Source organism: Cicer arietinum, chromosome 1, assembly GCF_000331145.2.
Source record: "Cicer arietinum cultivar CDC Frontier isolate Library 1 chromosome 1, Cicar.CDCFrontier_v2.0, whole genome shotgun sequence".
In the NCBI taxonomy this organism is placed as follows: Eukaryota; Viridiplantae; Streptophyta; class Magnoliopsida; order Fabales; family Fabaceae; genus Cicer; species Cicer arietinum.
The window spans coordinates 682,024-707,607 of NC_021160.2; the positions used below are offsets into that span (position 1 = coordinate 682,024).

Consider the following 25,584-nt stretch of genomic DNA (forward strand, 5'->3'; position numbering starts at 1 on the left):
GATGGTTGATGGTGCATTTTAACCTACTCTGAAGTTTCTCCTTTGGCATGGTCATTCGTGATATGAACAACAATTATTGCCGCAATTACTATAGCAGTTTAGGTGTTGAAAATGTTCTTTTTGTTCAAGTTTGGACTCTTGTACATAATGTTAGGGGTGTTTCAAAATATAGACTTAAAAAAGTTCTATTTGAAAGTGACTCTAAACTTCTGATTAACCAGGTCAGATGTATGTTCTCTACTTTACCGGATCTCCTATCTCTTTTGAAAGATATTCACTCTCTGCTTCATTCCTGATTGAAGTATTTATATTTATCAAATCTTCTGTGAAATGAATTGTAATGCGAATTTCTTATCAAAAGAAGGCATGCATGTCTCTTTGAATTTGTGCTTTTTAACTAATTTTTTTGTTTTATCTGATAGGATTCAGATACTAATTATAAAGGGTTAAATTCTTTTGCTTATTTGTACATTAAAAAAATATAGCATTGATATGCATATCAACTTAAAATTTTATATCTTCTCCAACTTAAAATAGTTTATATTTAAGGTTCGTTGATCCATTTTTACTTTTACTTAAGGTTGGAGAGAGTATCTAATTGATCAAATCACGAAAAACAAGAAAACGAGTAATAGTATTAATTTTTTAATTAAAAACCCATTATTTTATTCATGGAATTTGATAAACACTACATCGATCAATAACAGTACAATTTAAAGTAGATCAAAACAGAAAATAAAAGAATTTACAAACAAACTCACAATATTTAGTTTAATAACATAAAAGGTATTCTCATTCAAGTCAAATCATTAGACCTAATTTTATTTTACGCCATCATTTTACAATAACTATCATTTTAACAACAATAAAAAATTCTAAATGAGTGATGTTTTTAATTTTTAATTTAATTTTAATATTTTTCAATTGTACCCTCAAAATATTACTATGTGCATCCACATTCAATAAAACAAACAACATTTTCACTACTACATCGTCTTTACTATGAGAAATAAGAAATTTTTTTGATACGTCATTAGGTCTTTATTATAAAAAATATTTAATTTAAAATTGAATATACATTAATGATAAATTTAATTTAAAAATTATTTTTTTAATTTTATCATTTTGTTCGTTGATCAAAAGGATTTTTATATAAAGATGAAAGTAACATTCATTAATTAATAATACGCCGCATTTAATTAACTATATATTTTAATTATATTAATCACCTTCTACTAAAAAAAATATTAGTATTAATCATCTTGTACCCAAATAAAAACTTATATTAATCATCATCAAATTGGTGTCCAATTTTGATTTTATATTTTATTTAAAAAAGAATTAAAAAAAAAATACTCATACAATACACTAGGCACTAGTAAACTATTATATAAAAGAAGTTGTTAGCTTGTGGGGTCATAATACTAGTGAAAAGAACCCACATATTAAATGCTCTTGAAAATAATTAAATGTTCTATTTTTAATAGTTCATTTCAAAAATTACCATATATTAATGCTTTTGAAAATAGTGAGACTTATTTATACAAGATATATGCATTTTTATTTAATATTACCTCGAGTTTTTATAAAAGTCAAATAAAATCAAGAAAATTTAATATATTTAATTTATATTTTTTTACCTAAATTTTTGAGAGAGTAAGAAATAAGATTATAAAGGTAAAATAATCTTATTTGAAACATTTTTCTTATAGACTCCTTTCATTTTTAAATAAATGTCACTTATAAAAAAAAAAATTCTTTTAAGAAAAATTCTTTTTCTATTTTCAATATAACTTTAATTATTTTTCAATTATACCATTAAATTAGTATTATATATATTTTTGGTTCTTAGAAAAAATGAACTATGGTAATTAAAGTCAAAAAATAAGTAAAGTCAAGTATACAATATTGATTTTATTTTACATGAAAAACACATTAATAAAAAAAACACATAAATACTTCTTCTATTGTTAAACAACGACCATAAATATACATCATTATATTTCTCAACATTATCTAATACCTTATTTTATTTATCTCTATTTCTTTCTATTATATCGTAAACATATTACATATATACAATCATTAAATTAAATATAAATAAAGTGGAGGTAAATTATTGTTTCAGTTGTACGTTGTTATTTTAGTTTCAACAACAAAAATTTAAATTAATTATTAAATTATCAAAATATCATTAAGTGAACGTTATAACGATCATAAACTATATTAACTATATTGATAGAAAATTATCTCTTACAGATACTTTCATGATAGTAAATTATATCTTCTAAATACTATTTTAATAATTCGACGACTAATTTAAATATTTTGTAGAATAATATACTAAAATGATAGCATGATAGAGTAAACCATGGTTTACCCGTAAAGTGGTTAACTATAGTGGTGCTCAGCTAAGTGCGAAACTGATAGTAGTACCTGGCTAACTATATTCTCTTGTTCGCTCCGTTGAATACCGAACGAGTCATCATAACATCATCATAACATCATCATCATCAATGCCATCATCATCAATGCATAGGTACCTCCTTATTCAATTACTGGCTGCTAGCGAGTAATGCAATACAATACATGGAATATATTCCTTTATCCAATTCACCTACCATCTTTCTTTTTTTCTTTTTCTCGCAAATCTCTTCCTTTACCTCTTTTAATAGAACCGATGACAAAAACGATATATTCTGTTATTACTTTATTACATACTAACTTATTCCATGCAATGCAATTACTAATCTATTGCTCTAATGTTTTGCATTTGTTTTTCTTACTTATTCTTTCATTCAAATGCCATAAATCAATCACGATAGGTTGTGAAAGTTGAATTATGGCTGATTATAGTGTTGATCAATTTCCAAAGTTGGAAAATGTGTACAGAGTGTCTGGTTCCAAATTCAACCAATTGAGCCGCAACACCAAATTGAATTCAGAGCAAACTGGTGAATCTAAGGTGGTGATCTCAACACCTTGGTGTTCAAATGTATGGAGCCAACCAAATGTGCTGCATAAGCTGACAAAGGGGGGTAATAGTGGATCAGAAATATCTCCAAAGATTTTTGCTGGAAGTGGAAATGGAACTTTGAATGATAGGAAGTTACCTCCACAATCACTAATATCTCCAACACCAGAGATAGGAATACATTCATCTGTTGGAATTGATACAACTACATTGAAGGATCATCAATGCAAGGATGAAGGAATTCCAAAACCTAATTGTGAAAACAACGAGGATGAATTTTTTGATAGTGATGATGATGTTTCTTTAGATGACACTGACTCGGACAATGGAGAGAAAAACCATGAAGGTTGCAAGAAAAGCAAGTGGTTCAGGAAATTCTTTGATATTTTAAATAAACTGACAGTTGAGGAGATCAATTCACAATCAAAAATGTGGCACTGCCCAGCATGTCACGGGGGTACTAGGGCTATTGATTGGTACCGTGGGTTGCAGCCCCTTCTGAATCATTCCAAGACAATAAAAGTAAGGAGGGTGAGGTTGCATCGAGTGTTTGCCGAAACTTTGGAGGAAGAGTGCTCCAGGAGAGGAGCTCCATTGATAAAGGTTGGTGAAGCCTATGATGGACTATGGGAGGGTCTTGATAAGAATGTCAAGGATCATGAAATAGTTTGGCCCCCAATGGTTATCATCATGAATACAACATATGAGCAGGATGAAAACAATAAGGTACAGTGTATTTTCTTGTTTTCTAATATATTGAAGTATATACATACACTTAGACTATGTTTGGACAAAGAGCTTAATTAAGCGCTTATAACATAAATATCAAATAAGTACTTATGTATATACTATTTCTATAACGGAAAATAAAATGAAGTCAAACGACTTTCATATAAGCTATAGTTGTTTTCATAGGCTATACCGAAGAGTTTATCAAAATAAGTCAAAAACAGGTTACGAACATGTCATAAGCAGTTTTTATAAGCTCTCCCGAACTGCCTCACAAGTTTTTATGCTATTTCCTTTTTAAAGTTTTGTATCTTCTGGAATAGTCTTTTAGTCCTTTGTTAGTTTCTTTAAAAATAATCAAGTGAAGTGAAGTTCCTATGTAGTTTAACCTCACTGAATTGAATTGTAGTGGACTGGAATGGGGAGCCAAGAACTCCTTGGTTGCTTCAGTGATTATGCTGCGTTGAAGGCTCGACACTCATATGGTCCACAAGGACATCGAGGGATGAGTGTTTTGATTTTTGATGCATCCGCAGCAGGTTATTTAGAATCTGTGCGGCTCCATATGCATTTCAAAGAGCAAGGAAGAGATAGGGAAGCTTGGAATCGTTGTAAGAATCCATTTGTCCCAGGCGGGAAGCGCCCACTTTATGGTTACCTGGCCTCTAGAGAAGATTTGGATGTTTTCAACAAACACTCTGGAGGTCATTTTTCCTCTCTTAATTAGCCTTTTTTATATTTATGTTCTATGTCCAATTGGGTTGAAATAGTTTATGATGAATTTGAAGATGACAACACTAGTTTAAGAATTCTTAGATGGCTTAGATGGCGTAATTCTCTTTTTCTCTAAGAGACTTTGTTAGGTGTTCTTGTTTGTTTTTTGGCAATTGCTTTTCCTTCTTACTTTCTGTATAATATTTGGAATGAATGTTCTTGTTTAGGAAAGTCGAAATTGAAGTTTGAAATGAGATCATATCAAGAGATGGTTGAGAGCAGGATAAAGCACATCAATGATGATGGTCAACAGCTTGACATTTTCAAGAACATGATAGCTAAAGAACAACTTAAATCAAAAGTCTTTGCAGACACTTTATGTAAAGTAAGTGAGAAGTTACGCAAAACAATCGAAGAAAACCATATTGTGCGAGAACGTATTAAAGAATCTCATCAACAAAACGAGGAGGTATAGTTATGAGACGAAAATTAGATTAATACTATTCTTGTAATGCACATTGGTTTGTCTAAGAAGGTGCTTGATAGTTTTATTATTAAGAAGTTGTGAATAGAATTGGTGATGATACTTTCCATTTTGACAGCAATCAGTTTATGTTGTTAAATGCAGGGTGTCTTTTTGAAAAATGATAGTTATGAAACACCAATAAGCAAAGGGTGTTTTTCTTTTGAAACTTAGTCGATCTGTCCATGTTTTTCTGATTTCCATTTTATGATGGCTATTAGAAATAATGTTCCCCTCATCATTTATTCCTCAATATCTGTTTTCATTCGACCATTTTATAGTTTTTCTGTTTTTCAATTAGTTATTAGTTAGTTAATAATAGAATTTCAGCTGTCATTGGCTAGTTATTAGATTAGTTATTTCAGTTATACTGTTTTTGTTTTCATGCCCCTATTTATATATTGGTGTATGAGGCATAACTGCATAAGTCACAGCACTTGTATTGTATTCTTCGGGATAAATAATACGTGCATTATTCAGTATCTCTTTCTCTTGAATTTCATTTTTTATGTTCAACTTCCACTTTGAGAGTGATTTGTTAATAGTGCCTGCTTGAGCAATTTATTGCTTGTTTTGAGTGTGATATTTCCATGGTATGAATGTTACGAATTTACAACTTTGTTGTCTTTCTTGGTTCTGGTAGTTTCTATCTGATTCATGATGCGAAAAATACTTTTATGACTGATCACTTTTGTATATCGTGTTTAGATGGACGCGCAAGAAAAGTTTTTCCTTGATCAAATACAAATCATTCAACAAGCTATAGCTGCAAAGGAAGATGAGTTTCAGAAATTGCAGCAGGCAAAACTTGAAGTGATATGGGCTAATGGAGATTCTTCTGTGAAAGGCGACGGCAATCATATGTAATATTCTTATATTCCTCACCTTGCACTAAGTGACCCGGTTCTAAAACTCAATTATTGATGTTTTCTGAAATAAAATTCTATCTTTTATCAACAGAATAGAGAATGTTTCTAGTTTCCGGAAGTCCCAAGACAAGGACGTGAGGCAATTGGAGGCAGAGAGAGATAATATCTTAAAAATGCATGAAGATAAACAGTTGGCTCTGAAGAAGAAGCAGTGGCAAGAACAGGTTGAACTTGTGAAGGAATTGGAAGATGAACTAACTCAGCTCATGAACAAGTATGCTTTAAGCCAGTCTCAAACTGGTTAAAGAAAAAAGTATCCACAGGCACACATATTATAATACATTTTCTGCATTCTGCCAAATTTTGGCTAGTTTAGTTTGAAAGTTGAAAAGTGAGAGTTGATGATGAGGCCTATCACCAAAGTTTTGATCCCATTTTGACTGGTTCTAGTAGTTTTGTTTTCGTTGCAATTGTTATTATGTACTTGACTTTCAAATAATTTTATGATGATTCAACTTACTTGTTTTTTTGCTCAAAAAAGAAAAAATATTTTACCATGAAATCTATATGCATATTTCCTCCTCAGGATTCACCGTGAGTTAATCAAGAAATATTATTGCACATGAAGGATATGGCAAAGTCAAGCCACTTTTGAAAAGGATGAATAGGTAATCAATAGAATTAAATGTAATGTTTTATCCTTGAGCGTTGCTTTCTTTCACCCACACTACGAGACTTTCTTTTCTCACTCCACGAACATTGAATTACAATTAGATTCATACTTATAGATAGAAAATGCAGCCTCTCTTGTGCTCACTATTTATTGTATTGGGCATATATGTGCAAAATGATGTGAGCTTTTGAATTGATTTCACTGGATTTGTTGTCAGGAGCTTCTTTGTTCTTTAAAGTCTTCAATTCGACTTTTTTTTCAAATTTATTCTCTTCGAATTGGTTAATTGGATGTGATTTATTTAGTTTATCATATATTAAAAATCAAATCAAGAGATAAATATAATAATTCAGATGCATTAATTGATTACTTTTATTAATTAAATTACAAAAGTAAAAGAATTTTAAAGTTGAAAATAAATTTTTTAAAAGTTGTCTTACAATATTATAAGTGTGGTTCATATCATTTAGATTTAATCTTAAGTCATTTAAAAAAATATCATATCACCATTTTTTTAATTCAAAAATCTAAAAAATATATCAAAACTAATAAATTTCAAAACTGATAAATTTTAAAACAGAGAGTTCAATTCCAAAAACAAGTGAAAGTAAGACTCAAAACTACTATTAAATTTTGAATAATATTTAAACTTAAATCAACACAAACACTATTTTTTTTACAATGAGACAAATAATCGTTAGGGCATCGTCGAATATTAAAAATAAAAATCTTTTTCAATTATAATTTAAAGATTTAATTGCATTTTTGGTTCTCCTATTTTAACTAAATCATGAAAATAATCTCTCTATTTTATTTGTCATCTTTTGGTCCGTCACAGAAAATCTTAGTCCAAAACGTGTCATTTTTTTGAATGATGTGGAATATTTCATATGGATTAATTATATTTTATTATTATTCCTAATTTATAAAACATATTTTCTATTTTTTAAAACAGATTTTCTATTTTATTACATCATTTAATTACAAAAACATAAAAAGAAATACATATTCTTATTTTAATCTCTAATTCCATTCCATTCCACTTCTCCTCCTCACCCCTAAGTCCATTAAATTCCACTCCTCCTCCTTCTTCTTATAACCACAAATCATATAATTAATTATATAATAGTAGTAAGTGTAAAATACTTTGTGTAGTATATATTAGTTTCAGTAGTAAATGTAGAACACATTATAGTAATGACATTTTTTGAAATACCTTTGATGAACTTGGAATGGAATAAATTTTTTGAAATACCTTTGATGAACTTGGAATGGAATAAAATTAAGGATTATAATAGGAATGTGTTTTTTATTTATATATATTTTTGTAATTAAATGATATAATAAAATAGAAAATGTGTTTTTAAAAATAGAAAATGTGTTTTATAAATTGGGAATAATAATAAAATATAATTAATTCATATGAAATCTTCCACAATTCTCATTTTTTATTACACATCATTAAAGAAATGACACTTCATCATAAAATTTTATTTGAAGGATCAAAACTGAAAATAAATATAATGAGATGACTATTTTTGTGATTAAGCTAAAACTGAGGGACTAAACTACGATTAAACCTAATTTAAATTATGTTTAATTAAGTTGCGTGGGACTAACCTCTCTTCTTCTTGATTCCTTATATGTTAAGATTTTTTTTCAATGAAAAAATGAGTTTGTTATTTTTGTACTAAAACAATAACTAAATATATTTTCTAAGAATTTAGTGTGATTGTATAAGTAAATGTAATTTCTTTTTTAAACTTAAATTTAATTCCTGAATGTTTTTTCTATCTTGTTGCCTTGTTGGACTTCATCCATCTCTCACCCTAAATATTTGGAAAGAAAAAGAGAAGCTAGATCCGCGCGTGAAGCTAATACTACTATTACTACTGTTGTTGCATCCACCGGAGAGAGTGACATTGCAACGACTGATATATATATTCATTCCTCTTCTTTCTCTTCTTCCCATTATTTTCGCTTATACAATCCGATCTCAGTGTGTGTGTATCGCCATAGATTCAGCATTGACAACAAGATCGAGATCCATGTTGTTCGCTTCTTCATTACTAATATTATTATTAATATTATCTTCCATTTTATTCACTTCATTTGCATCCATCCACATCTACGATCATGAACCTTTCCAAGAAATCGGCAATGCATATCTCCTCTCCGGTGGCAGCGAAGGCATCGCCGCCTCCCTCGCCACCGCTTCCAATGTCCATTCCATTCACGACGGACGTTCTTACATTCGGTATTCTCTCTCTGCTTCTTTTCCATTAATTAATAATTTAATGTAATGTAATGTAGATTCCGTGAGTTTAACTAAATGGAAATCCCTCTGTTACTTTACTAATTTATGATCATAAATTAGGGCAGAAAACGTGTGTTAACTTTTAGGAACTGCAAAAATTGATGGACTAGATAGATGCTAGAATTCAACTTAGAGGGATAAGGCTAAATACTAAGCTGTGTGTTTCAATTTTATTTTATTTTCCACTGTGATGCTGCATTGTTGGGCGAAGCTACCTTGTGAGAGTTGAGGTACCACTAAGTGAAAAGTTCTGCATCGTGCTTTCGCTGTAAATAGTCTTACTAGTGGTTTTGTCATCTGATGTCTGGACTAATTTACTTATCTATTAGAAGTTTGAATCTTAGATTCATTTACAAATGATGCTGCCAAGTGCCAAAATAAGTAAGCTGATAGTTAGGTTAACTGTTTGACGATTCCCTCCCCTAATCTGTTTCTTTTAGTAAATAGTGTTGCAATCTTTATGAACCATGGGACTAATGAAGTGTGAGAGATATGCATTGGAAGGGAAAACCAAAATTGGAGCATGGAAAATATGTTTCTTTAGTATTCTTTGGAATGTTAGCAATTGAATATGGATTTTTTATTTATGGAAAATACTGATATTGTTAGTATTATGTTAGAGGTGGAGATTAAACCATCCAACCAACCTTATATCTCCTAGCATATGGATTTATATAATTCATATCTCTTGCCTCATATTTGAATTATATGTCAAACATAACAGAAAGCACTGACTTTTTTTGCTTATGGGTGCTAGGTTTGAGAATATAACCTTTAGGCGAAGCAAACCTGCAGCCAGGGCGCGTGGTACTGTGCCAATACACATTATAATATTTGAGGCTGCTGATCGTGATGATATAGGTGGTTCTGTTTATGGTGGACAACGGGCAATCTGTTGCACCCCTGATTTAGCTAAGATGGGAGTTTGTAAGCAAGGAGAGGTTATCAGGAGACCTTCTGCAACAGACATTAATTGGCCAGTCATATTAGATGTATATTTCAAGGGGAAATCCCGAATTGCAAGTTTAGATTCTAAGGGAGTTTCCATCTCGAAGACTGGAATGTATAATTTGTTTTTTGTAGCTTGTGACCCCAAGCTCAAGGAAATGGTGATGAGTGGGAAGACAGTCTGGAAAAACCCTGATGGGTTCTTGCCTGGTAGGATGGCCCCATTAAAGAAGTTCTATGTATTTATGGCATTGGCTTATGTCTGCCTTGGCATCATTTGGTTCCTTCAGTATGTGAGGTTTTGGGATGACATATTGCAACTTCAGCACTGTATCTCAGCTGTTATTGGTCTTGGATTGTTTGAGATGATTCTCTGGTATTTTGAGTACTCCAATTTCAACAATACTGGAATCAGACCTGTTGTTGTCACAACAGTAGTTGTCACTGTTGGGGCTATACGAAAAACGATATCACGACTTCTCATTCTCTCTGTTTCCATGGGTTATGGTGTTGTGCGACCCACTCTTGGTGGTCTTACATCAAAGGTCCTTTTGCTTGGAATAACTTACTTGCTTGCGTCAGAGTTGCTGAATATTACTGAATATGTGGGGACCATCAGTGATGTATCAGGAAGGGCAAGGCTCATTCTAGTTCTTCCGGATGCTTTCTTGGATGCATTTTTGATTTTATGGATTTTTACTTCTCTTTCAAAAACACTGGAACAGTTACAGGTATCCTTTCTTCTAGTTTTTATTATTTTACTGCACTCTACCTGTAAATTTTTCTGTTTTGGATTTCTGTCTATCAACTTTTTATAATATGTTTGGTTCGTTGTCAGGCAAAACGGAGCTCTGTTAAGTTGGATATATACAGGAAATTCTCAAATGCATTAGTAGTAATGGTGATCTCCTCGGTTGTTTGGATAGGTTATGAGGTAAGGCTTATAATCAATTTCTTTTTGTCCAATAAGGCTTGTTATTGTTGTTGCCGTTCAAATATCAAGAAAACAAATTATAAATAGAGAAGAGGCAGCTCAAAGATCATTCTCAAAGTAACTTCAACTAATTAGAAATTAAATGTATACCACTCAACCTATCAGTCATGTGACCAAAAGGAAAATGCATGATCAAAGGAGAACACAAGAAGTGCACACGCATTATAAGTAAAATAGATCAAATGGTGTATGAATCTAGTGATGACTAAATGGGATTCTTCACTTTATTATGGATACATTTGAAAGGAACATGCTAGAGGTGTCTCTATCCCTGGTTCTAATTGTGTTTGACTTATCTGAAACATCTTGGTTCTATTTCGAGGAAATCACTGAAATGCAGTTTTCTTATGGAAATTTTCTATCATGTGGCGTTCTTCAATTCAGCATGTGCTAATTTTACTTTTACAGGTTTACTTCAAAGCAACAGATCCATTTAATGAACGCTGGCAGAGTGCTTGGATCATCACTGCATTCTGGGACATTCTAGCATATGCGTTACTCTGTGTTATTTGTTATCTCTGGGCGCCTTCCCAAAGCTCTCAAAGGTGCCTATTTTTCATTTCAAGTCGTTAAATATAACTTTTCCTTCCATCATTTATCACTGGTTATGTTTCTACTTTGAAATGATTCATGAGATGAATCTCGTCAATAAGTAAGCTACCCGCCTGTTGAAATTTATGACTCATCTGATGGGATTGCCTTATTTTGTAACGACTGATTCAGATGGTTTCCAGTAGAGTCTCACTTCTTTTGTTTTATTTGCCTCTGCAAACTACGCATAGGTATGCATACTCAGAGGAAGTAGGAGAAGAATCTGATGATGAAGAAGTTTTGTCTTTGACTAAGGGAAAACAAGAAGGCCAAGGAGAAATAAGTTTAGTCAGGCAAGAAAAAAACGCCCGGACTGATGCATCTTCTGATGAAGACGACGAGCCAGAAGAGGATAAAAGGGAATAAGCTTTTAACAGCTTTCTTTTACCACGTTTGTACTGTTTTCCTTGCTGGGTTTATAATTCTTAACTGCCCCAACCCTCAACTAGAGTTGTTGTAAAATTTTGTTCATTTGTACTGGAATGTAACTGCTTCATATTCTTTGTTCGTTTTATATCATGTATGTAATTAATGTATAACAAGTGTTGCACATGTTGATGATCAAATTTACGGCGGTTGCACTCTTGGAAATCTCTTCAATTATTCGATCAAGTATGTTTGTGATTAGTGCAGAGAAGCAGGGGTTTAATGAATCATGATTCATGAGTCTTGCATTGCAATTATCATTGTCAAACTTCTTGATATTTAGGAGTCTCCAAAGACGTTCATTTAATGATATTCAATCCAATTAACTTGTATTAGATACAGATTGAGTTAATGGGATTGATAGATAGGGCGTGTTGATAAATGTTCGGTTATACTTAAGTGATCTTTTGATGGAAGAACATATGATCACGTTCAGGACATGTTCCTTTCTCTGTTTTTTACTTTCGACAAGAGGACACGTTCGAATGTTCCTTCCTTTGCATCTTGCAATGTTTTTATTTTTGCCTAAAAATGAGAAAGTCTCTTTAAATAAAACTGTCCAAACATAAACTAATAATACTTTTAGAATATGTATTACCAAAATAAGTAAATTGTTTTACTATTTTTTTGTGTGAAATATTATACAGATAAATGTGAATCAATCCATTCTAGAGTTTCTTTATAATTTATAGATATATTATTATTTTTTCTGTTGTAGTGTTAGTCAAATTATCAAACATGGTATTACATATTGCTAATAGTCTTTGTTAAGATATTCACACCCTAAATTTATTTAATACAAAAAAAAATCTTTTTACAAAAAAATTAGTCAATGATTGAAATTTAATAAATCATAACACAAAATAAACTATTATCTTTGGTATTTTTTATAAGAGACAATCGTTTTATAATTTAATCAACAAAAATTAATTTATCTAATTTATAATATAAATTAAATAATATTAATTTTTTTATTAAATTATAACTCAATTGTCTATTATAAAAATAACTGAGTACATATTAGCATTTATTTATATTGACAAAATACACATTAGTGTTAAAAGGATTTACGTGATCTAATTATAAATACATATTCACAATTGAATTGAGTCCAGTTTAAAATGAAATATTAAATTTAAGGTGTGAGGTTGCGTGTAATATTGAATTAATTAAATGAAACTTAAGTAAGAATTGTTGGAAAATTGATATAGATTATTATTGAGAAGGGGAGAGGGTGGCAGAGAGAGAGAGAGAGAGAGAAAGAGAGAGAGAGAGTGAGAGTGAGAGTGAGTGATGTCGAGCAGTGAGAGAGGCGAAGATCAAGTGAAGCAGAAAGATGGTGAACGGATCATCGCCCCGACCCGTCGACCCGATGGAACTTACCGAAAACAAATACGAATCAGACCCGGTTATGTCCCTCCAGAAGAAACCGCCATTTATCGACCAAAACCTCTCCTCGTATGACTTCATCTCTTTTCAACCTAAACTTTCAATTTTAATGTTGCATTGTCTTACTAATAACTTGTCTTTGTTTTTTTTACTATGCAGGAGAGAAAAGAGATGGCCTCGCACATTGGTCCTCCTGGTTATCACCCTCAATTCGATTCTAAACCAAAATCCAAAGCTGTTAAGAGAAATGAAAGAAAGAAGGAAAAACGGATTCAGGTTCTACTCCTTTATTCTCTACTACTTTACATTACAAAGTAATCTATATGTATTAACTATTTATATACAAAACGATTAAATTAAGTCAATTTTTTTCATATAAGTCATAAGTTGTTTTCATAACTTATCTTGAAAAGCTAGGAAATAAGTTTAAAATAGTTTATAGACTTGTCGTGAGCTGTTTTCATGAACTCTTCCAAATAGTCTCAGAGGTGTTTATGTCGGTAGCTAAATTCAAATAAGTCATTCCCCAAGCTTTCTATCCCGTTGTTGCGAGAATAGAGATATTAAGTTGCCAGAATTATTTACTTGTTGCAGGCTTCAAATGATAAGGAAACTAACTTAGAACCAACTGTAGCTGAAGATAGTAGAAAGCAAGAAGCTACAAGTGTGGAGAATTCTGTCCATTCATTAACTTCTCAGATCAATGAACTAGCTGTTTCTGACGATTCTTCTATCATTACTCCTACTACCGCCAACTCTGGGGAAGCTTCGGAGCCAACTGGCTCGGCTCAAGATATAGACAAGAGAATTCGAGCACTGAAAAAGAAGGTACTCCAAATATGCTTTTAGACTTTCTGCATTAAGGAAGATTGGCCTGACATTTCCATCTCTATCAAACATGCGTGTGATAAAGGTTCTATAAGCCTCCATTGTTTTGACTGTTTGATGAGGTTAATTCTAGTGAATATGTAAGGCTATTTCCTGTATTGTAGATACATACCTTGAATGACCCTCTTTTTATGTGTTCTCCACAACTTTTTATCAATTTAATATGCAGCTACAATATTATTTGAGCATAATATTTAATGTTTGAAATTGAATTATACTGATTCCAAGTGGGTAATTAGAGTGGGGCAAATGATATTGATTAAATTTTCGAGTCTCAAATGATATTTAGAATGAAGCATGCAATTAGAGAATAGCAATTTTGGTAATGTTGGTCATGGACATAATTTGGTCCTTTTAACATAGGATATCTTTTGAATTATTCAATTGGTTACACAATAGTTAGATACTCCTGCTTACTTTTCTCACTATATTAGCATTCTAACATTGTATTGAGTAAATGAGGTGCTGCTGTCTATCCAATATTTCGTATCATTATGGTTGGTGATTGTACACCCTCTTTTAAATTTTTATTTGTTAGCCTTTTGGTTGTCTCCGAAGAGAAAATCGCTTGCAACTTATATTGCAGTCCAAACATCTGAATTTGCTGTTTCCCAATTCGTCTTGATCTTATTGATTTACTTCAGATTAATCAACTTTTTGGATTCACTCTAATATTTGGCTATTAATCGGTCATTGAGCCAACAGGGTTCGCCCGCTCATTCGTCATTCAAATTTCAGTTTATTTGTGTCTTGTCTACCAAATGAGAATTCATGCTGAAAACAATGCATGGATAGATACCATGGTAAATGGGTAATGATTGTGTCGATCATTGTTGTCAATAGCGGATCGTAGAAAATAATAGTTTGTTCAAATTTTGTGATGCAACAGTGCTCACTGTTTGAAAATGTTTGTACTACATAGTGTATGGTAGAACAATGCAATTTGTTCAAATTTCGTTGCTCACTGCTATAGCCACTATTTAACAACACTGGTGTCAATGCTTAGCAAGAAGCCCAAATAAATGTGTCATCCATATTCATCTTATCTAGTGGCTTTCAACTGTGGCCGATATTTGAGTTGTTTCCAAGGGAATACTTGGTTGAAAGAATCACCCGTAGTTTTAAGGTTGCCTCTTTAACCTTGTTTCTGTTATGGGATAGGATTGTATGGTGACGACTATCATGACACATCACATGAGCTTTAGTATTCTCCATGGTGCTGAAGAACTAGGGTTAACACAGTGCTATGTTTTCTTAACATTTGATTGTTGGTTGCAGATACGACTTACGGAAGCCCTACAGGAGAAAACTGCAGAGCAAGATTTAAAGCCAGAGCAGCTAGAGAAGCTAGCAAAACTGGAAGATTGGCGTAAGGAGCTAAAACAATTGGAGGATAAAAAGGATGAAATATTGGCAGCGTGAATAATGTGTTATAATTAGCATGATAATTTAAGAATCTGTAGTTCTTAATGTTTTCTTGATTAGATATGGACTCTAAACCAGTAAATCTTTCAAGAACTATTTTTTCATCGTCTCGTTTGGTATAATATTTTATTATATATAACTGTTGGGGACTTGCTCATCAATTATATACTAAAGAAAGTATTAACATGAACCTTGTGTTTGCTTGAATATTTTGAGTACTACTACTATATCTCCTCTATGCCCTGCGAAAGTAATGCGAAAGTTACTCTTTTTTTTTAATCAATTACCTGGTCACTGGTTCTCCATTTTAGTTGAGAGACCAACACTTTTAACTTTATTTTTTATTTTGTTATAACCACTCACCTTTTGCACGTAACTCACCCCCTCATTCTCCGTGAAGATTGACTCTGTTGCGAATTCCCTTGTTTGTTGCCATCGCATGCGAGCTCCCCTAAATGATCAGTCATTATAGGGACTTCAGTTTGCTATTTTTGTATATGTTTGCTTTATCAGATAATTTTTTGTATGAGCCCCTTAGGATATTGTTATTTTTCTGATATGGACCTATTTGGATATTGTCAGTTGTTAATAGATGAAGACAAGGGTTAGCAGCTCATTCAAGAACTGTTTTGCGGTGGCAGTTTGCTTTCATACACAGGTTCTTAGCCTAGAGCTTTTGGCTAGTGGTTGTTAATTGGGCATCCGTGAACCTATCTATATCAAATATCTCCATTTCCTTTAACATACCCAACTATTCACTTGACCTAACTTAGAGGGTCAATTAACCATTAGAAATGAGTTGGTCACTTCAGGCAACTGTTCTTTCCAATTGGAAGATCTAGCTCACTTCAGGCAACTCTAATGTATTAATGCCAATTGTATTCGCCATAGTAATTCAAAATCAAGGACACCAAATTCAAATTGTAACCAATTCAGTGCCTGCGCAAGTATTGTATCTTTTGAATAGTGAAGTACACAGTCAATCCAAACAATGCTTGCTTCATATACGTGTGTAAGGTGGTGTAACCTCAGCATTCCTCTTCTTGATACAAAGTTATTACTTTTCTTATTGTGTAACTAATTACTGGAATTTTGTTGATTCCGTGGCACTCATGTGATATTTTTAAGTTTGATAAAATATTTTTTATATCGTTATTGATGTTATTAATTTTATTTGTATATTTAAGTATTAAAGCTAATTTATTTTATTTATATAATAAAAAAATTAAAATTAAAATTTTAAGAATTATTTATAATTTATTTATTTTATTAAACTATTTTCATAATTTTAAATTTTAAAATAAAAATATAAAATATTTTATTAATTTTATTTTTAAAATATTTAATATTATTTTTCATATTTTATATTTATTTAAAAAAATTATAAAATATTTAAAATTTTACTTTTATATATAAAAAAATTATAATAATAATAATGACATTACTTTATTTAAATCACAAATGTCAACTAAATAATACATCATTAATGGGATTGTCACGTAATAAAAAAATGAAAAACAATAAATTCCAAAAAATTAATTTTATTAATAGAAGAAAAAAATATTAGTTTTGACAAAACAGAGGATCGAAATATTGCATTAAATTTTTTAAGGGAAATATAGAATGAATTCTGGAGTAACAGCTAACAGACAGTTGAGAGTTGAGACAACAAAATTTGAAACAAGACTTTAAATTTGACATATAAATTGAATATCAGTCGCAAAAATATATCCAGTTCACAAAAATCTCACATTCATCAACTCTACTAAAAATACATAATCTGAATAACTCAAACACTTGCATACTTTATCAGTATATCAAGGTCCAGTGTAAACTACATCCTTGCCATATCTTGTAATCTTAAACTTTCTATGAGCATTCAATATCTGAATCACCAGGCCCGTCAATGTAGAGTTCAAAATCATCAGATCCCCACCTGCAAATCAGGTGTAGTTTAAATGTTGCCATCTTGATTCCCATCAAACGCTGTCAAAAGCAGACACAATGTCAGGCTCACTATAATAGCGTTTATAATGCAATACCATAATTATAATGCCAAATTATAAGTTATCAATTACTTCAGTTATTAAGGTCAAAAACTAGAAACAAGGTATTGAGAATTCAACAAGAAAACGAGTAAACAAAACCATAAGCAACAATTTTATCCGGGCATCACCCTCAGCCAAGAAAAAACCAACAGTAATGCGAACAATCAATGATCACTTAGAAAATGAAAGATGTTAGAATGTAAAAATAATATTAGTTTTCCAATTAGACAATCAAAAATTCAACCTAGACCATTATTTCTTATCATTGAATGAAACTCTCAAAGACACAACTGTGAGAATAACTCAAACATTAGGTTGAACCATCTCTAGAGACTAGAGTGGTGTGACTTCAAGTTTCAAAGTCCTGACATCAAAAGTAAGTTCTATTGGGTCACTCTTTACTTTTGGATACTCCAATAGTGATTATGCAACACATGGAGGTGACACGGATGAATTAGGTAATAACAAAGTAACTAACCAGTATGCGAGATGCTTCAGGTGACAAAGGTTTTCCCTCCTCACAAACAACGAAGTCGGAAACAAGCTCAACAACTCCTGTAAATTAGAGAAACATCAATGATGTGTTCACTATTGGCAGGTGCAATTAAACAATAACTACAAAAAAAATGCAAAAGTATACAAGTATACCTTTATTTAACCGAACAGGCATGCCTTGCTTCCGGAGAAAAGGTTCCATCTCATGTGTGAACTGCTCTAAAGGACCCTCCTTGAGCTCCACCTGAAACACTCAGAACTTGAAAGTATGAGATTTATTTACAAAATATTTTGCACATGCGATATGTTTAAGAACCTAAGGGATGTGACAGGAAAATAATTTCTACTAACAAGGCATTTGCATACAAAAAAAGTTAAATAAACTAGATTCCAAGCACCTTTTCAGTGGAAATGCCTCCTGTTCTTGCAAAGTCATATTCCTCAAATCCATTAAACAGCCTGCAAATTGCATCAATAAAAAATTAGGTTTTAGTCAAATAAAGGACTGAGACATCCAAAGTAACCTAGTAGGAAAATGTTATGTTTGCTCTCATAACTATGCATAACTAAACTTGTTGTGCATTGAATTGTTATGGACTTCAATAAAAAGGTATATTACCTTTCAACTTCTTCTTTAGGCAAATTCGTAAAAACCATTCCAGCATCTCCACGCAATAGCTATAAGAAAAATAACAAATAAACTAAACTAAGAACAGAAATAGAAGAAATAAAATAAAACAACAAAATAATTTAAATGGGTGAAGAGACAACTAGAACTAGAAGACAACCTTTGAAACCTTGTAAAGACCAGGTTTGATTTCGTCGGAAGCAGAACGACCAAGGGCAACTTGCATAACTTTGTTGGAACCTAGAAAAAACCTGCTACTTGATTTCAATGTTTCCCTAAAATCTTTCAATTTCTGATTCCGCATGTTCTCAAAAGAAAACACGTAAACTGAAGTGTACTTTTCAGCTGCTTCTCTTATTGCGTTCACTATCACTTCTTTGTGATCTCTTCCTTTTTTCTTTGTCTTTGAAAGTGTAACTGTCATAGCATAACATAACCATATTCACAGTTTTTCTTCTTCGATTCAATTCAATTCAATAGCAAGTATTCGAAGTAAACGAAAGAGATACATACCTTGTTTGTTTCTCTTGGATTTTGGCATATTGAATTATGGAGGCCGCGGAATTGGAATTGAAATTGAAATCGCTCGGTAGAGGTCACTGACTGTGAAGAGTTAGTATAAACCCTTATTTTTCCGCAACTTCACTTAGTAGGGTTTTGAAGAATTTGATTATATTCGGGTTGGGCTTATAAATGGGCTTCAATTTTTCTTTACGGTTTTTTTTACCTCGACGTATTTTCCCTACCTCAACAAAAAAAATTAAAAAGCTGTTTTGTTTCTTATTATTACTGTTCACTAAATTGATTTATCTACTTTAAAATTCTCTGAGTTTATTTTTTTATATACAAAATAATTTAATAATTTTTATAATTTAATTATTAACATGTAATTAATTAATTTGTTTTCATGATTTTACATTATCTGATCGAATATCATATAATTTAAAATATTTTATATTATTTTTTTTTCAAAAATTAAATAAAGAATCAAAATTTGAGAAACTAGTTCCATAAATTAATAAAAATAGAATAATCATAACTGCATTTGAACCGTATTTTAAAAATAAATTAATTAATCCATATTCATAAAAGAAAAATCAACTCATGCAAATTGGCACCTCGCCATTTTTTTTGTTGATAAAAAATAAAAAAATAATCCACATATGTACATGTTAAAAGATAAATAATATGTATGGAATAAAGTAAACTAACTCTTACATGTAAAATGATATGTTCGATGATTATTTTATGGTTAAGTGTATTGCTATGTATGATTGTTATGATCCATGTAATGTTTATGTTGAAAATTGTAGTTAATGTCTATGAACACTTGATTGATTAGGTGTTATAGAACAATCCATGAGATACATTTATAATTGAAATAGAGTGTGTATTAATTGGTTATGATGATCAAAAATAAAAAAGTGTTGATGCGAGATAAATTTATGATGAGTAATTGATTATAGTAAAATATTTATTTATTTGTCCGCTTTGTTGATATGTGCTTTTAAATATGACTTGTTAGAGCAAATGTGTCGTTCATCTTGTCTATTTTGTTATGATCACATAAAAGATAACATGTAACTCTTTTTATAGTTATATCTAGTGTGTCATGTTGGAGTGAGTGAGTGTTATGACGTTTTATTAAACCTCTATTGAATCTCCTATGTGCAAGTTATGAGATGAATTTTATTGTATCGAAAGAGCTAGATATTGTTAATTGCCAAGTGTTTGCTATGCGTTGTTAAGGTTTGTGGAAGAGTATAAATATTAAATTGTGGGATGAAGTAGTTGAACCATAGCCTTTGTTTTTCTCTAGAAGGTCATCGATCATACGTGATTGTTGTGTGATTAAGTAGTGGTTGGAGGCAAATATACAACCCATTGTGGTGGAAGGATGGTGTAAGCATTAGTCGGCCCGTATGAGATGCAACATTGATGTGTCTTTCTTATCCTTTCTTAACAATGTATGTGTTGGTACGTGCCTTCTTGAAGATCAAAGTTGCTTCATCTTAGCACAAACATCATCGTTTTATCCTATTTGTTAAGTTGATCAAGACAACTTTGGATATTTTGCGAGCTATAAATTGGATTTTGAATTACTTGCCAAGTGAAATGTTCATAGCTTTAACAGCCTCTTGTGAGGATGTGTCAGTTGCTATCACCATAATTTAAACATATTTTTTACTGTGCCAACAAATTTTTGGCGTTCTAATTGTAAATAGGGTTACTCGTATTTTTCATACAAATTTAATATTGTATTTGTTTAAGGAAAAACTAATAGTAATTTTTTGAATTACAAATGTGGAAAATTTTAAAAAGGCAAGGTACCGATAAAAGAAAAAGGAAAAAAATGAAGCAAAGATCATCGCTTAACAAATTCGCCAATAAGGAAAGAGACTAGATCCATAACAACCAACTATCTATAAGTCATAACACAAATTTTGTTAAACAGCCGTTAGGGAAGTCTCCCTCATGTAGAGTATGGATTCACTCTACAATTCAATTGTGCATCAACGAGTTTTGAATCAAACTAATTAAGGTACCTAACACACAAACACATGCTTAAAGGATTGAATCACGTGCAAAGAGTCTTAATAACAAAAATAAAAATAGTGATAACCAACAAACCATCATAAAAGGAGTCCACACTTAATAACGAGAATTGTCAACAAGAATTATACAAGAGGATGAATACTACCGTAAAAGTCAAATCGAAAGTAATCTTCGCGGTCTAAAAAAAGACCGATAAACTCCACTCAATTCAATTTATGAAGATACATTCATCCACATTTAAATGTATTGAATCGTAAAAGACTTTAAAAAATAACCATATTTAATCAATGCGATTGTTCATTGACAAGACTGTCGACTTTTCAATATTGTATTTGACACTTTATTATAATGGAAGTAATCAATTTTTTTAAGTTATATTTTATTTTATTAATTGAAAAAAATAAAGCTTTGGTAGAAAATAAGTAAAAGAGTGAGCATTAACACATATTAACATATACATGTTTTATTCAATATTTTCTCTACTTTTTGACATATATTTGATATATAATATATTAACAACAATTTATTTATGGTATGGTGACCCATTTTATGCATGTTTTATTACAAATAAAAAATATTAGACTATGTTCCAAAAAAAAAATATGTAACATGTAAATACTTTCGAAATATAATTTTTGAATGAAAAAATTACTTCGAAATATTCACCTACTATATTTATTTGTAATGCCCCTTCAAATAAAAAGTATACAATTTTTCTTTTTCGTCAAAATAAATTTTATTTGTAACAAAAAAAGAAAAAAGACCGTTGCTGTATAGGGTTCATTTCGTTTCCTGCAAGTTTATTGATTTTATATTTTTGAAATTAAATTGCAAGCTGAGGTTTGGCGCCTTCGAAATTAAGCTCACTCACACTTCCATTTGTTATTATTCTCCACAATCATCACTTCACAATTTCGCAGTGCTCTCTCCATGGCTTCTCCCACCCAATCATCTCTTATCTCGAAGCTCCAAACCTCCAATTCCACCGGCATTCACGCCCTAGTCTCCGATTACCTCCGTCCCTTCTCAGATATCAAACCTTCCTCTTCCAAACAAGACCAAACCCTAATTCGACAACTAGCAAAACGTTTTATACCATTCATCAATAACTCCTTATCAATTATCCCCAAACGTCTTCCACAACTTTCCAATTCCAACGAACTCCTAACTCTCGAGTTTTTCGACATTTACAGTCTTTGTTTGGATTGCTTAGAAGCAGTTTGTTCTCAATTGGATTCTAAACCGTTTCAGATTTATTTCCAGAGACTTCGATTGATAAATTGCTTTGAGTCTTGTAATCGGTTCAATGAGGCCGAAGCTGAAGGATTGAAGCTTTTAAAGAGGATTCCGGTAGTGATAAAGAAAGGGAAGATTCTTCCTGAAATAGGAAAAAGTGGTCGAGATGATAAAGATTTATTCATATTGGTTGTAGAGATTGCTGCGGTATTAGTGAGGTGTGCATCAGTGGCTTCCGATAAAGAAAATGGTCACTTCAGTACAGTGCTTCGTTTGATGGATGAAGTAAAGCCATGGCTTAGGTAGGTCAATGTTTTTTGTTGCTGCCACTGCTTTATAAGAGTTTTTGTTGATGTTCTTGCTGCTGCCAATTTATGGACTTACGGACATAGCTTTATTATTATTATTTGAAAATGAAATAGTAGCTTTCAGTTGGATATTTGTATCGTGTTTGCAACAATTGTCTCTTTTGTATGCTATGTAATGGACCATTAATGCTTTGTTTATACAACTTATTGCCTTAGGGGATTGGATTCCAATTCGCATGAGAAATTGCACAAAATGTTAGTAATTCACTTGGGTAAATGTGCTTTAAATTTACTTGGAAATATGTCACTATCTGATGAAGATCTGGTGATAACTTTCTGTCGAACGGCATTGATTGAGTACGCGAAGTCTTCAATTAAAGATCAATTGCATAAGGTAAACTATTTCTTTACTTTTGGCTATGTGGATCATGATCAATAAATATTTCACTAGCCGTGCTGATGAAATTTTGAATGCAGACTGCCTACAGGATGTGCTCCATACTTTTCAAATTGGAGGAGAATAAATACTTTTATGTCATGGATATACTGGATTGTGTTGCTAGTGAAAGCAAGGTGAGGGTGTATATGAAATTATATGGCTAGAACAAAGTGATTCTGGATCATAATTTGCAAATCTAGCAATGCTGTTTGTACTTTATTTTATTTGAATGCCATGAACTGTAAGAACATTATCACATGTACTTGATACTAACCATACAACGCTACTTGGCCTAGCTATTTTGGCCCATTCGGCCTGTCACCATTTAAGCTACCACCCACTGTTTAAAGTTTTATTGTTACCAGACTACTCTTACTTAGAAGAATTACAGGCTGATTTTGTTCATTTGATGAGTTTTCATGTAAGACTACTTTTTAGTTACTAATAGTTTGTTTTCCATATAAACAACAAAGCCAGTATTTTCTTGTTGGAGTTCTGGATTTTCTTATATTCATCAGTTATATTTAATTATTTATCCTCTCAGGTTGAAGAGGGAAATGGTGGAACAGAGTTTGTTGAACTTGTATATTATTGTGTCAACAAATGTCAGACTGCAAATGCAAGTTTTTGTCATACGTTTGCAGCACATCTGAACAAAACAGCAGAACATTATAAAGAGGTTTTGTTTTGTGGTTGCCACGATTTCTTATTTGTAGTTTTTATTTATGAAGCTGTTGCAAACTTTGAAATTTCACTTTGATTGAAGTAGTTTGACACTCTGGCAGGCAATAAAACCCCTTAATTCAATACTGAGGCTCTATGCTGCTGGGTTGCTCCTACTTAGCTGTAATCTGAGGTCTAGAGCTGAAGATCTTGTATCCTCTGGCAGTGCAAAATTTGAATGTTTGCTGGGAACTTTACTTGAAAATAAAAACATACTACAAAGTTCACCACCTTTGCTTGGTTCCTTGCATATTTGCAGCAGAAGTAGTTGTATGTCATCCGGTGTTGAAGACCAACACTTTGATAGCCACACATGCACACAGTCAGCTTCTGTTACTTACCTATCATTTTACATAGAGGCATTAGAATTTCTATGCCAACCGCTTGCTACATCAGTAAATTCTGAGAGGAAACAGTTACTATCTGAAAAGGGTGATGCTTCTGCTATGACTATGCTTTCCACCGTTGTAGATGCATTTCATGTCCTTTGTCAACTTATTCTTCATAGTCCAAGGTATATTCAGTAGATATACAAATTATTTCGGTGAAGAGTTTTTCATTCATGGCCTAAATATCTTTCTATTTGAATATTTGCCGGCTATTCTATTCATTTTTATGGAAGAAAAGAGTTTCCATTCCTCTTGCCTCTTGTCTTATATGTGGACCTGCTCTATTTTACACTAATTTTCACTTGCCACATTTACTACTATCTACTAGTTTCTGAAAACATATTTTTTGTCATATTGTCTGTTTATAAGACATCTCCACGCCTTTCTCTTTGCAGCTTTACATTTGAAAAGAGTGGAAACGAATTTTGCGTAAAGAGTAGAACAGTGCTCAAAGTAACTTTAGCAGCTTTCTTTCTTTCTATCAAAACCACTCATAAACTCCAGGTTCTCCTTATTATCATGAAGTACTGTTGGCGTGTTATCATTTTTACTATAATATTTTTCCCACTTTAAATATCTCATTGGATTTCTGAAATATTAGCAGAATGTTACTAAGTCGCATGTGAAAACAAAACTAATGTTTTTTGCCTCTATTTCAGGAGAGCACACAATTGGTCAAGGATATCATTGCTAGCAAGTGGATTGATACAGAAGGGTTACAATACATAATTACTTGTCTCTATAATATTGCAATAATTTTGTACAGAAACAAGCAACCAAAAGAGGTATTTCATTTCTTTTTATATTGAAATTGGCCTTGCAATGTAATATCTCCTGGAAACTTCATACGTACGTTTCTTAAAATATTACCACAAACAGTTGAGCTCCTGGTAGGAGCCACTAGCCGTCAGTAAGAGAATCATACTTGTCAAAAGTGAAGTATGCCATGAAACATAGATAGAAATAGAACCATTCATGAATCTTATTTGATGCATATTGGTAAATAAACAGTTTAGCCTAAAAACTCCATGTATTTATTAGACATTGTAATTCTACTTTGGCTCATATAAATGGCACAATGGCTTGCTACCTGACTTAATAATGAAACTGAATCTTGAAAATAATTCTCCTATTAATGATATGAAAACAAGGATCTCAATACTAAGACGAAGATTAATATATTTGGAATACTAGACAAATGAACAAAATGAAAATATTTCACGGCTCTCAAAACTGTGAGTCCAATACTATGGCTGAAAAAGATTCTACAAAATAACTACCTGACTGACTGCTCTCTTTCCC

General features: G+C 31.7%; 5 protein-coding genes across 6 annotated transcripts in view; 4 read left to right on the plus strand and 1 right to left on the minus strand.

Annotated features, from left to right (window-relative positions):
• Positions 1–2,425: 2,425 nt before the first annotated feature.
• On the plus strand, positions 2,426–6,428 carry LOC101501212 (protein SUPPRESSOR OF GENE SILENCING 3-like). The gene is made up of 6 exons (XM_073368273.1): positions 2,426–2,539; positions 2,826–3,700; positions 4,113–4,407; positions 4,645–4,886; positions 5,649–5,803; positions 5,901–6,428. Exons 2-6 carry the CDS (start codon positions 2,843–2,845, stop codon positions 6,112–6,114), a joined length of 1,764 nt encoding a protein of 587 aa, XP_073224374.1. The 5' UTR covers positions 2,426–2,539; positions 2,826–2,842; the 3' UTR covers positions 6,115–6,428.
• A 1,848-nt stretch (positions 6,429–8,276) lies between these two features.
• On the plus strand, positions 8,277–11,917 carry LOC101494923 (uncharacterized). The gene is made up of 5 exons (XM_004485458.4): positions 8,277–8,739; positions 9,557–10,478; positions 10,586–10,681; positions 11,150–11,286; positions 11,524–11,917. Exons 1-5 carry the CDS (start codon positions 8,531–8,533, stop codon positions 11,696–11,698), a joined length of 1,539 nt encoding a protein of 512 aa, XP_004485515.1. The 5' UTR covers positions 8,277–8,530; the 3' UTR covers positions 11,699–11,917.
• Positions 11,918–12,961: 1,044 nt separating this feature from the next.
• Positions 12,962–15,667, plus strand: LOC101495257 (partner of Y14 and mago). The gene is made up of 4 exons (XM_004485459.4): positions 12,962–13,216; positions 13,307–13,423; positions 13,742–13,975; positions 15,314–15,667. The coding sequence occupies exons 1-4, from the start codon at positions 13,052–13,054 to the stop codon at positions 15,455–15,457; spliced, it is 660 nt and encodes a 219-aa protein (XP_004485516.1). The 5' UTR covers positions 12,962–13,051; the 3' UTR covers positions 15,458–15,667.
• Positions 15,668–17,134: 1,467 nt separating this feature from the next.
• Positions 17,135–19,303, minus strand: LOC101495578 (uncharacterized). The gene is made up of 7 exons (XM_004485460.4): positions 19,145–19,303; positions 18,792–19,048; positions 18,623–18,681; positions 18,402–18,462; positions 18,157–18,247; positions 17,987–18,063; positions 17,135–17,446 (listed from the first exon to the last, which is right to left on the minus strand). The coding sequence occupies exons 1-7, from the start codon at positions 19,170–19,172 to the stop codon at positions 17,330–17,332; spliced, it is 690 nt and encodes a 229-aa protein (XP_004485517.1). The 5' UTR covers positions 19,173–19,303; the 3' UTR covers positions 17,135–17,329.
• A 2,709-nt stretch (positions 19,304–22,012) lies between these two features.
• The window catches only part of LOC101501526 (separase), a 15,572-nt gene continuing 12,000 nt past the window's right edge, over positions 22,013–25,584 (plus strand). For both annotated transcript variants that reach the window (XM_004486183.4, XM_012713623.3), the window contains exons 1-7: positions 22,013–22,725; positions 22,948–23,125; positions 23,209–23,304; positions 23,715–23,849; positions 23,956–24,407; positions 24,678–24,786; positions 24,942–25,067. In XM_004486183.4, the coding sequence (XP_004486240.1) occupies positions 22,118–22,725; positions 22,948–23,125; positions 23,209–23,304; positions 23,715–23,849; positions 23,956–24,407; positions 24,678–24,786; positions 24,942–25,067 (1,704 nt within the window). In that variant the 5' untranslated portion in view covers positions 22,013–22,117. The remainder of the gene's footprint in view (positions 22,726–22,947; positions 23,126–23,208; positions 23,305–23,714; positions 23,850–23,955; positions 24,408–24,677; positions 24,787–24,941; positions 25,068–25,584) is intronic.